Source organism: Osmia bicornis, chromosome 1 (assembly GCF_907164935.1).
Source record: "Osmia bicornis bicornis chromosome 1, iOsmBic2.1, whole genome shotgun sequence".
NCBI lineage: Eukaryota > Metazoa > Arthropoda > Insecta > Hymenoptera > Megachilidae > Osmia > Osmia bicornis.
The window spans coordinates 13,358,627-13,371,347 of NC_060216.1; the positions used below are offsets into that span (position 1 = coordinate 13,358,627).

Consider the following 12,721-nt stretch of genomic DNA (forward strand, 5'->3'; position numbering starts at 1 on the left):
TGTCGCGCCGCGAGCAGAGCGCTCAGCGCTCCACGGGCACCTCACTCACGTTCCAAAATCCCTACAACCTGGAACAGCGCACGCAACACATGTATTAATTTTTCTTATTTCAATAGTTGGCTGCAGTGATTTATAGGTAACGGTTTGACTGTTTAAACTGTAGTTGCATTATAAACAGTTATATGAAAATTATACACTAGTTTATGAGATAAAATAATGTAATGTGATTTTATTGTTTTATATTATAATAGAGGTATTAAAGAGGTGACTATTCTGTCACTTCATAAGATGTATGTGATAATTGTATTTGAATTATACTGCTTATTTTTGTTTACATCTTTATCCTTCACATTGCACTTTTGTTCTGTATTTATATTTTGTTTTTATAGACATAAGTATATAATTCAGAGAACTGATGAAGGAAGAAAGGAAGAAAGAACGTTATACCTCCTATATAAGTTTTAGTCATTTGACTTTATAATAGTGTATATACACACGAAATAAATAATTGTAGCCTTGGGAAACTTATTTTATAATTGCTTGCTGACAAGGAATGTGTGATCACAGTGAGTAAATTTAATATTTCTTCTATTATTTAAAGTTTATTTAATATAGTATCTGTTTATTTAGCACATATAAATTCTTACAGAAAATAGGCTTCAAAAAGAATATTACACTGTGCATAAAAATTTAATAATGCATTCTGATAGAAAGAAGGAGGCTTCTATTGTTGGATCACAAAATTTCTGTTTGAAATGGTCACAGGACTCTATTGTCTGTGATACACAAGATGTTGTAACACCTAACGGAAAAGATGTGATAGTAATAAGTGACTCTAGTTCTAGATCTACTTCTTCTAGTCCTATATGTTTCTCTAGTTCAAAATCTACATTAAGAAAACAATCCAATGGAAGTACTGAAGTATACATCTTGGAGTCTTCTGATTCTGACTTTTTAGAAGAAGAGAATAAAAAGATTTTTCAAGCATGGAGGGCAAATAAAAAACCCAATTTTATTACTTGCAATCAACAGAGAAAAGATGTTAAAAAAGATACTGCATTTTATACTTCTGATGAATCTGCTTCTAACAGTCCCAATCACTGTAAAAATTATATTGAAAATTCTGATAAAATTAGTTCTATAGAATCTATTTCAAAAGATATTAGTAAAAATGTATTAAAATCAAATGTTGAACTTCATGGTAATGTAATAAATGAAGTAAATCCATCACCTAATTGTGCTGGTAGTATTAGTATTCGAAGTAAACAAAAAATTTTGGAATATAATGATACACCAACTAAAGGTTTATCATCTAAAAATAAGACTGACAATGATTTTATGAAAAATTTCTCACGAAAAGATTACCAACGTATTATTAAGAACATAAAATTTGCACAAGTGGTGTACGAATCACCAAGAAATGTTAAAAAACACGATGTAATATTAAATGAAGGTCTAGATGGTTGCCTGCATCCTGCTATTTCTCCTAAAAATAATGAAGAAATAAGCAATAAAATTATTGACGAAACTCCCGTAGATTCTGAGGGTGACATTATTTATAGCTCTCAAACAAACTTAGCAAATATTTATAAAACTCCGTTAAATCGAATTTTGGATAAACAAGATATGAATAACGACGAAGGGATGATGTGTACTGAATTATCAGAACGGAAAAAGAGACAAATTTCACAATGGCTTATGTCGACTTCACCTAATTCACAAAATGATACTTCGCTTAGTCTTGTACCTCCAAGTAACAAAGATGATTTAAGTTCTGGACATAGTAGTTTAGAAAGATTAGAGATGAATTATGAAACTCCAAATAATAGAGGGAAAATAAAACATAATCCTATAAGTGAAAACAGAGTAATAAGTTCAGATTATAGTAAAAAAACTAACTCCACGACATTAAAACAACCTACATTAAAAAAATTCATACAATCCAAAAATGATACTCCAAAACTTTGTACATCAAGAAACAATTGTAATAATAATGTAACACCTTCAACGCTAATTCCTACAGAAAATACACCACAGAATCTAGATATTACAGATTGTGTAGACATATTAGATAAGTTGTATGGTAAAACTTGGCGTGCAAAAGCTGATGTATTGTTTCCAAATTCTGAACCACGAAAGCCAGTGGTACCTACAAAGAATAGAGCTGTCCAGACTGAAAGGTGAACTACAAACATTACTTACTATTTTATACTTGTTAATTATGGTGTCATTATTAAAATTTGTATATTGCAGAAAACCAAAAAGCAAAAGAAGGTGCAACTTAACAGATTCAGAAGATGATTCTGACACGTGTGAGTAATTAAATTGTGAATCACATTGTAATTATCTTATACGTTTTAAATAATGATTGAAATATTATTCAGCTATAAAGGATTTGAGATTACAAAAACGGTTGACAAAAAAGAGTGGACGAAAAAATACTAAACAAATAGATAGTTTTATTAATGACCAGTTATCATCAGGAAGTGAAAGTGAAAGTTTATACTACACTGCATTGACAAATCCGAAACTATCCGTAAATAGTACACAGAAGAAACCAACATGCCTTGATAGTATACAAAAGTGAGAAATACGTGTTTGCAATGTTTACATGCTAAAAGCTTTTTAATAATTTTTGTAATTTATATTTTAGAGTTATTGGAATATGTGATCCAGATACTGAAACGGAAAATAATACAAATGATCATGATCAAATACATGATATAAGAAGAAGAAAATTGTCGTTTAGTAATGATGAAATTGAAGATTCGAGTACTAGCGAATTCGATCCCGGCGATGATGTACCACCAAAATCTATAACTAAAAGAGGTAATATATATATGTGCTTAAAGCATTCAGATATATTTTTTTTTAACATAAAATCAATCTTTTGTAGGTCCTGCTAAAACTCCGCGGGAAATACCTAAAACAACTATTAAAAGTAAACAAGCCTTTGATAATCAGAAGTATGAAAAACATCACAGTTTTCTAGCATCTTTATCTGAAAGTGTTCCTATTACTAGTGCACATCCAGATGCTAAAAAATATAGATTAAATTTTAAAAATGCTAAAGAAGAACTGTGCAACTATTTATTTAAATTGTATAATGAAAAAGTATTTGATAAGAAACTACCAAAAGACATGACAATAGAATGGAATGTACGTATGAGAGGAACTGCTGGATTTTGTTATAATAAAAAATCTATAAAAACACTTGGAGGTGTTGTGAAATCTTCGAGAATAGTCCTAGCAATAAAGGTTTGCTTCATATAATTTTTGCAAAGTAAAATTTAAAGTGCACATTAAATATATTATTTTATGTATAGATTCTGGATACACCAGACAGGCTCAGAGACACTTTAATTCATGAAATGTGCCATGCAGCTGCTTGGTTAATAAATGATGTTTCTGATGGACATGGACCATTCTGGACAGGATGGTATATTATAATAATATTTAATATTTTCATATTTGCTAAAGCTTATTATAACTGGTAATATTTTAGGGCTAATAAAGCTATGAACACATTTCCTGAATTACCACCAATCAGGAGGTGTCACGATTATAAAATTAAAACAAAATTTACATATAAATGTATGGACTGTGGATACAGGTAAACTGATTTGTAAAATTTTGACATACATGTAATTTAATCATTTATATGTATATCATAAGGGACTTGTTTAGCTCATCGACACTTTCATTTTAGTATTGGCAGACATTCTAAATCTTTGGATATTGAAAAGAAACGGTGTGGTCATTGTTATGGAAAATTTGAGTTACTAATAAATAAAACAACAAAATCTGGGACTGTGCAAGTGCAGACACCTCAAAGAGGGCCTTCAGCATTTGCACTTTATGTGAAAGAAAATTACAACTCTGTGAAGAAAAAGCATAACATAAGACATCCTGAAATTATGAAAATTTTAGGTCAGCAATTTTCAGCAATTAAAATTGAAAGTAAAGAGAAAAATTCTGAGAACGATGCAGATAATTCTGTTTGAATAAGCGATAAATATTATACTCAGTACTGTTTAAAGTGCTTTTTATTGTTTACATATAGACGACATATTTTTAATATAATATGACATTAATTCATTATTCTGATTTTAGATAAACGTTTTATGACTTGTAAAACTAATATGATTTTACCATTGCAGGCATTGGAATATGAATTATGCTAGAGTAGGGTTATTTGTAAAGACACATAGCTTTTACATAAGTGAATTGTACAGACGTAATTGTGACTTGTAAAGATTTTTATCAGTTTTGTACAATAAATAATGTGTAAGAATGAAATTATCGTAATTTAATTACATTAATGAATTAAAATTACCGGACAAATATATAGAACAAATTTACCTCGAAACATTCAGTACACCAACTAAATATATGCACCGTTTAAACGCTGAATCGCAATGCAATGCAACATTGTTGTACTGTTTTTATAATTTTCAATAAATTTGTTGCCCTAATTAAGTCCGCTTTCCATGTAAAATATCTTATATCATTCGATGAAAATTGTACTTAAGATTATTTGCATCGACAAAACGCATGCGCGAATTCACGGTGTGGCGGCGGCATCAACAGCGCACTCTAAAAACAGTCGAGCCGAAGATGGCGACATGCAAGTGGCGGTGTCGGTGCAATGTTTGAGAGAAAGGATCATGTTGTTGCTGCAGTGTTCGCAGTGTTTCCGTGATCCGCGTTGAGTTCGGTGCAAATGTAGGAATGTCAGAGGCTAAACGGGTACCTCTGCAGACCTTGGAGTTTCCGGAGTCCTTGGGCTACGCCGCGAAGAAGGAGAAAAAAGGGGAAAAGGGCAAACAGCTCGCGCCCTCCTTCCGCTTCACACTTACCCTGCCAGAGTCGAACGAGAAGGCATGTCCTGAGTTCAACTATGCACAGCTTCTCAAAGCAGCCGAGGTCAGTTCTTCCTTTCACTCGTAAATGCATCAAAGGAAAATCAAAACCTACAATGCCCATCCATACGGTCACGTTTGCCAAGACATTTCGTTACCATCAAACACCGGCTAACAATTTCATTTCACACACGCATTTTGACAAGAAACTGTAAAAAATGCCAATGGAATCGCCCATTTTCACGATGCATAGAATGCAAAGAACTTGTGTCCGTTGTTCGTACGAATTGTCATGTTGCGGTTACCGCATGTCATCGGAACACCTTACAGGGTGTAAACTTTTTGTATATCTTTAGAGTTATTCGATTAAAGAGCACAAATATTATATCTAAACTATCAGATAAAGGTGTAATCAATTCGAAGCCATCGAATAGAAACGTCACAACGCATTACCGGTGTATATCCGTGTCAACGTATGCTCGCATGAGACACCGTCTGTTCAGGTTCCGTTTCAAACCTAATTACGAACAAACATTTAACGATCATTTTTATAGAAATCGTTATTAAGCATACATCAAATAAATGTAGAACTAATAAAATGCGATAGTATGTGCCATCCGGTGTTGCTAATTCATTAGAATGTCGCTCCTGTTACTTCCATGTGTACGGTTACACGTTTTCATTAAACTATATACAACACTATTATTAATATTTTTTTATTGGACCATACGACTAATATCTGTCTTATCTTGATGATCTTACGTAGTTACATATGTAGAACATCTCTGTAGTTTTGTGACCAGTGGACAGAATACGAACTCGTGACTATCGACATACATAAAACATGTTGCACATTGGTTTAGACTCCGCGAACGTTACGAATTTGTAACACTGTTCAATTATGTTACTTTCCCTTCTATTTATTACATTAGTATTAATAAATATTCATCTGTATTATTATTTTTTTTTTACCTAACATGGAATATAAAACATTTTCATTGTTAAAAATCAATGAAAAATTAAGTATTTCATAGTAATAGAAAAACGAACGTGATTCATTCAAAATGGCACTTATTCTTATGTTTCTTTTCTAAGTTTGTAAAAGCGTTTTAAAAGCTACAATGTTGCAGCATTCGTATTTAAGTAGAATAATAACGATTTTACGTTTCAAACAATTTTTAATCTAACGTTCAAACCTTGACACAATGACTTTTTGTAAGTGTAATTTAATACAATTAGAGTCACATATGAAATTGTTAAACAATTCTACGTCCACATACTTTAATGATATATATATATATTTTTTTATATATTATATTACGTTCAATGTAATTACTGTAACATTTATTGATTTTTATAACTATAATCATTTTTTATTTCACGATAAAACATAAATTTATGTTATGTACAAAATAAATGAAATACATTGTAAATGTTAGTGTTAATATTTTGAGGTAATAATCATATTATTATATTTTGTAATGTTATGTGTATGATTAAAATTGTTTTGAGAAATTTATATTAAACATTGTTTATTTATCATGTAAATCATTATTGTTCAAATTTTGTTATCAACTACATTTTTGTTGGGATCAATCACTTATGGTAGCGTCTTCGGTATTAGGAGCACAGGAGATAACGAGAAGTCGCGCGTCTCGGCGGAAAGAGCAAGAATGACATTCTGTTTATAGCATAGGCTCCTGGTACGAACGAACAGCTTATGCCCTCTTTTGAATCAGTTTATCTTCCTTTTTCACACTCTTCTTGCCTTTAAATGTAATTCAAAGTATAGAATACTTAATCGGTAGCTAAGCGTTTTTTCTAACTGTTCTTTAAACAATATTTATTAATAAAGAATATTATCTTATATCTTTTTCATGTACATCTAAGATTCATAAATTACAGTATTTAAAAGAAAAAATGATACTGATAAATTGCGTGGTTGTGTATATATAGATAAACTGTCTGTAATTGTTAATAAACTAACAAATGTATATGTTAAAATAATTTGTTGGGGAACAAGAGGTCAAGCATGTGATTAATGAGTGTGAATTCGCTAATTAAAAATGTAATAAAGGAGCAATAATTTTGCTTTTACAGAAAAAAAGGAGAAAAGAATCAAAACGTGGAGATGACAATCCGACCAACGGGCTGTCCTTCGATGATGATGACGACGATGAAAAATATCGCGATATGGCGAGACGGTTTGAGGCGAAATATGTACGTAAGAATAAATTGTTTAAATTAAAAGCGTAATACATACTGAAGAAATGAAAATTTATGCATTTGATTGGTGTAGGGAACGTCTACCGTGGGAAGAAAAAAACACAAATATGACGAATACGTGGATTTGGGTGCTGGTTATGATGAAAATGATTCTTTCATCGACAACACCGATGCGGTATATAAGCTGTTTAATTATTATCGAATCCAATATATTTTTATCATAATGTACACATTAATATCATTTCAGTATGATGAAATTGTACCAGAAGAGATGACTACAGCACATGGAGGATTTTATATCAACTGTGGAGCTCTTGAGTTCAGAACAGCAGACCGACATTCACTTGTTCATAACAATAATAATAACAACAATAATCCTAGTAACGATGATGAAAGTAGTGAAAGCAGTGAAGATGATACCGAGGACGTGGACAGCCCAAAAAGATCGGAGAAACGAACTCTTAGTTCATCAGACGAAGATGATACCGAAGATATTACCGGTGATCAACCAAGAAAAGTAACTGACGTTATAATGTAATGTTATTTGGCCGATCGCTGTTCTATGTTAAACGTTTTTATTATTTGCAGAAACAAAAAGTGGATGACAATGGAGAAAAGAAATCATCTCATGAGAATATAATCAAAAAGAAAAAGAAACAACAGAATTCGCATGAACAGCAAAATTCTCAACAAGACGGTGATACTTTGAACAGACGGAAAGAGAAAGGAGAAACTACAGATGCAGAAGGTAACATAATTAACTATCAATTCTTAAAGTGATTATTATTGTTATTATAATAATAATAATGATAATAATAACGATACGAAACGGTTTTTTTAAAGATTTCTTCAAATTCAGTTTCAGAAGATCAAGAGGAGAAGAAGAAATCTGATAAACCTGATGCACAAAAGAGTAAAAATGCACCAGATAAAAAATTTGATATAAAGAAGTTCGAGAAAAAGTCGTCCAACAGCAACGGTCTTGATGGGAAGAAGTTAGAATTGAAAAAATTAGGTGGTAAAGATAGTAATATTGATGATGCAATAGAGAGTGTAGTTAATGCTGCAAGGGTTGAAGATGAATCTAGTAGGGATACAACAGATTCTGGGAAATCTCGATGTATAGGTACAGAATCTGAATGTGATGATGCCGATAAAGACGAAGCACCATTACCTGATTCCCTTCCAGAAAATATTGTAGACATAGTTAATAAACTAAAGGCACGTGCCGAAAATAGTAAAGAAGGAAAAAGTAAATTTTTTAATACAGCAGTAAATACTTTATTGTTTAGGTAAGTAATTGTTATATAATCTTTTGAAGTTTATGAAAATAAATATTACCATTTTCATTTCAGTTTAGAGAAACGGTTAAGGATGTTGTCTTCTCCAAGCTTAAGGTTAGAAACATATGGACATTTAGCAAGATTTTTACCATGTAGTAAAATGGCACTTCAGAATAGAGCAAAAAAACTGTACGTGCAAGATCTTGATTACAAAATCAGAAATCTTATACACAGGTAACAAATTTGAAACAACTGTTGGAAATATGTTTATTCTGCTCAGTAATGTTTGTTAATAATATAATACTATAGGTTAAAAGAAGTTATTAATGGAATAATGCCATCTGTGATGTGCAAATACCTTGGTGAATGCCAGAAGGTTGCCGAAGAGAAGTAAGTATTTGAAGAAATATTACCAAGTATTTATTACGGATTTACGCAAAAGTTGTTTTTGATCTTACAGTTAATAAATTAAAGATAATATTTTTGTGATTTTAAAATATAATTATATGTATAAATTCGAATGGAAACTTACTGTAACCTTTTGTTTTTTAGTCCTCATTTATACTGGGATATATATCGGTACTGTTGGTAAGGTGCCCCTCGTAAGAGGAAACCTTTTCTATTTTCACCTTTCCAGTTATTCTTTGTCTTCCTTGTCTTCCTTGTCTTCTATCTTTTCTAGTTCCCTTACTCTATTCATGCTTATGTATTGCAGCTATCTCAATGTTTCATATGCTTAAAAATTCACGATGTTATACATAAAGAATTAAAGAAAAAAAAAACACACACATGTTTGTTATAAATTTTATTGAGATAGCACAAAAATGCGGGGCTTTTTATCATCAGTATCAGTGTTTGGTTTCTCACAAGCATCATTTTTTTGTCAATAGAACTTTGCATTATTAGAACTTGATTCAACAAATCATATGTACACTATTCTAAACATGTTTTATTCGATAATCCATAACATCTTTTTATCCAGGAATTTGCCAGATCACGACGTTTTAATTACGATAAATGCTAATTGTTGTTTTTTATCATCATCACATTATAATTCTCTTTCTAATTAACTTACTTTTTGTTAATTTATAATCGATACTATTTTAGGGAAGTAGAAGGACCGCCGGAAAATATCGAAAGTTCAAATGATGAAGATAATTGTGAAGATTCAGATAAGTCAAAAATTCCTAAAAAACGATTTCCCTGGACCGAAGAAGCAAAGTAATTTTTTTATGTTTGATTCTATACGTATCACACGAAAGAATTTTTATACCTTCATATACAATTTTGTATTATTTGTTGATTTTAGGAAACTTGTTTATGAAATCACAAATATAAAGAGGCAATGTTACAATGTTTTAAGACCAAGAAAATCAAGTATGTATACTTTTGTTGGGACATTTTTACTTCGACAAGTTCTACCGTTATGGCCGGAGGGTTACATGTCAGTACATACTTTATTGAAGTTTGTTGACGACACTGAGCCATCGTAAGTATCACTATTGGTTCGATACTATTTACTTCTGTGTCTTCGTTTTCATATAATATAAAATCGTTTAGTTTCAGTACAAAAAAGAAATCGAAGAAACTGAAAGAAGTTGGCAATGGCAGTGCTGTTAATTCTTCTGAAAATGCAGTATATAATTCAACTGCACGGTCTGAAACATCAACTGTAACTAATGCCTCGATCCAAGAAAAAGAAAAACTTTTAGGAAATATATCTAAAACTCAGAGTACGGAAAATTCTTCGAATTATGTAAAACAAGGAACCACAAAATCAAATGATAATATAGAAAAAAAACAACATAGTTCAAAAAGTAAAGACAAAAACAAAGATATTTACAATTCGGGGCATCAACACGAAAATTCAACAACAGTATCTAACAATTCTGCTGTAGGAAAAATTTCTGTTGTACCTACCGCTCAACTAATGGCTCAAAAACCAGTTAAAAGTCACATGGAGAAGATTAATTTGATGGATTTAGGTAATAGTTCTCTTTCTATCACGCCAGTTAATGATTTTCATAAATCGTCTACAAAGATGAGCGAAAGTAAGAAGGATGTAGTTTCAATTACCGCTTATTCCGAAACTTCAAATGTTCTTCCAAACACAAATGAAGTGCCTCAAAGTGGACATCATTCTGTACACAGACAGGAAGCTTCATACTCATGTACACAATCACAACATTCAAACTACTCCACATCAAATCAAACGTCTACTCATTCAAAATCTGTATCTTTAAAACATAGATTACTACACGAAAATTCTGAAGCTAGAAACGATAAAAGAGTAGAGGACAAAGATATCGAATTGGTTAATAAGACTGAGAAAAAGGACAAAAGACGAGAGCGGTGCGTGGAAGTTAAACACAAATCGCATGACGTTAAAAAAAGGAAAAAGGACCAAAAAATATCGGACAAACAATTAGGTCATGTTAATTCAGATATAGTGCCTATGCAGCAACAGCCATTGCTTACTAAAGAGGAACAGGAACAAAGGCAGAACGAGGAAACAATTGCTGCTACAACTTACTTGAGTCAAATCATTAATGATGATGTACTTCCGAGGGAAAAACGGAAAGATATTATCTCAGATGAACCGATAGGTAATGTGGTACAACCAACGGATCAGGAAAAAGACGTTCAAATGGTGATGAGGTCGTTAAAAGAATTACAAGAGCTACAGGAAATGAAGTATTCACCAAATCATTCACCAGTTAGCACCACCATACAAAAATCGAACAAGTCGAATACACATTGTGCTACTTATCAGGATGACTACTCACGCTTATATCTTAAGAAAGATGGTAAACTAAAATCTAAAGAAGAATCACAATGGTAATATTCTGGAATAGCGTGTACTAGAAATGTATACTGTGTTGAATAGAATGGAGAACGCCAGTGAACAGATAATAATTTCATAGAGGACTATAGGCGGATTTTTCAGTAAATCTACATTATTTTTTATGAAAAATGCGTTAGCGTGAAATTGATCAAAACTTCTTCCATTACAAATCGCGTTGATATCGTTAACCAAAATCACACGCTACCGATTAACAGCGTGTCGCGATCTTATTGAGTCGCATCAATTTTTAAATATTTTAACAAACCGCCAAATTATGTAAATATATATTAATTCATTCATAATAATTTGAAAATGCGCGTGTACAGAGTAAGTATAAATTATGGAAAAGTATATTAATCGTATAGATATTTGTAAATAAGTTAGCGTCCATTCGTCGCCATGAATGGGGTGGTCTGTGAAACTTCATTTTTTTAATTGTTTACGTAGTGCTTATTGACGGTTTTTAATACGAGTCTAGAAATAGTTGAAATTTATTGGTATGCCGTGAGTGGTGTATCGATGTAACTTTGTTTTATCCGATAATTCGATTGCGGAGCGGTTTTAATTTTGCCTGTACTGCCAGGATATAGGGAGGGGTGGATTACTAAACATACTTCACATAGTTATCCAATGACCACCCTTAATCATCGAGCAAAAAAGATCGTTTCAAACGGTGTTCCATTTTGCGCACGAACAGCAATTATGGTTTTGTAATGTAATACAGAAGAAGATAATTTGCTTTGTATATTTTTTGACCTATATTCAAAATTAAAATCTTTGCCTTCCAAATTATTCATTCGCAATATTTCTATATGCAAATTGTTAGACTTGTTTATCGTTCACAAAATAGTACATGATTTAATGGTTTAAAAGAATAAATGTTGTTCGTAGACCAGGTGAAATAACGCGTGTCTTCATGCTGTTTATAAATTCAAAAAGAAATATAAAATGAAACGTATGTTTAACACATTTAAAAAGTTAATTAAAAAGAAAAAAAAGAACAATGGTTGCCTGATTCTGTCTACAAACTACAAAACTGTATAATTGGTATGCGACTTAATTAAACGATCGATTTTAATAACCGGAGTGTAAGAAAAGCGAATGTGCGTGAAAGTATTGTTTAGAAAGAGCTACAATATTTTTGAAACACAAAGATTAGTGATGTATTATATACTGTATACCTTCTTTTCCCCTCCCTTCATTACCCTTATGATACTTAGAATACGATTAAGCGTCTTGTACAATTCTGCACCGAGAATTTCCAATGAAGACGACTTAAAATATAAGTTTTGAATATTTTTTACAACATCTATATATTTCTTACCTTTACCTATGCCCGTCGACTACGTTGTAGAGGTGCCTCTAATAATATTTGTAAGTTGTAAATAACGCTACGATATATTTGTAGGAATAATTTATTTCAAACCTTTTCTTTGTATTATTTATAAGTTTTAACATATTAAAAAAAAAAAAAAAAGAACAATTCTAACGTAATGAGTGTCTTA

The 12,721-nt window shown here is 31.5% G+C and overlaps 2 protein-coding genes across 4 annotated transcripts; both read left to right on the forward strand.

Annotated features, from left to right (window-relative positions):
• The first annotated feature begins 99 nt into the window (after positions 1-99).
• LOC114872826 (putative uncharacterized protein DDB_G0291812) lies at positions 100-4,299 on the forward strand. 2 transcript variants are annotated; one of them, XM_029180479.2, is made up of 11 exons: positions 100-290; positions 390-566; positions 650-2,180; positions 2,254-2,312; positions 2,385-2,583; positions 2,654-2,829; positions 2,897-3,258; positions 3,327-3,439; positions 3,506-3,613; positions 3,710-3,930; positions 4,161-4,299. In XM_029180479.2, the coding sequence occupies exons 2-11, from the start codon at positions 554-556 to the stop codon at positions 4,172-4,174; spliced, it is 2,796 nt and encodes a 931-aa protein (XP_029036312.2). In that variant the 5' UTR covers positions 100-290; positions 390-553; the 3' UTR covers positions 4,175-4,299. The 2 variants fall into 2 exon arrangements, with proteins under 2 accessions (XP_029036312.2, XP_029036310.2); XM_029180477.2 differs by having other exon boundaries at positions 3,710-4,299.
• A 227-nt stretch (positions 4,300-4,526) lies between these two features.
• LOC114872825 (ubinuclein-1) lies at positions 4,527-12,524 on the forward strand. Of its 2 annotated transcripts, XM_029180474.2 has the most exons (12): positions 4,527-4,926; positions 6,963-7,082; positions 7,162-7,263; positions 7,336-7,605; positions 7,677-7,836; positions 7,948-8,380; positions 8,444-8,605; positions 8,681-8,761; positions 8,924-8,959; positions 9,479-9,592; positions 9,681-9,860; positions 9,932-12,524. In XM_029180474.2, exons 1-12 carry the CDS (start codon positions 4,732-4,734, stop codon positions 11,211-11,213), a joined length of 3,135 nt encoding a protein of 1,044 aa, XP_029036307.1. In that variant the 5' UTR covers positions 4,527-4,731; the 3' UTR covers positions 11,214-12,524. The 2 variants fall into 2 exon arrangements, with proteins under 2 accessions (XP_029036307.1, XP_029036308.1); XM_029180475.2 differs by lacking the exon at positions 8,924-8,959 and having other exon boundaries at positions 4,535-4,926.
• Positions 12,525-12,721: the final 197 nt, after the last annotated feature.

Coding starts and splice junctions, on each gene's coding strand:
- LOC114872826 (XM_029180477.2), top strand. Junction 2,584..2,653: donor TGCCTTGATAGTATACAAAA/GTGAGAAATACG, acceptor TTTATATTTTAG/AGTTATTGGAATATGTGATC. Junction 3,614..3,709: donor TGTATGGACTGTGGATACAG/GTAAACTGATTT, acceptor CTTTCATTTTAG/TATTGGCAGACATTCTAAAT.
- LOC114872825 (XM_029180474.2), top strand. CDS start 4,732: ATGTCAGAGGCTAAACGGGTACCTCTGCAGACCTTGGAGTTTCCGGAG. Junction 7,606..7,676: donor CCGGTGATCAACCAAGAAAA/GTAACTGACGTT, acceptor TATTATTTGCAG/AAACAAAAAGTGGATGACAA. Junction 9,861..9,931: donor GTTGACGACACTGAGCCATC/GTAAGTATCACT, acceptor AAAATCGTTTAG/TTTCAGTACAAAAAAGAAAT.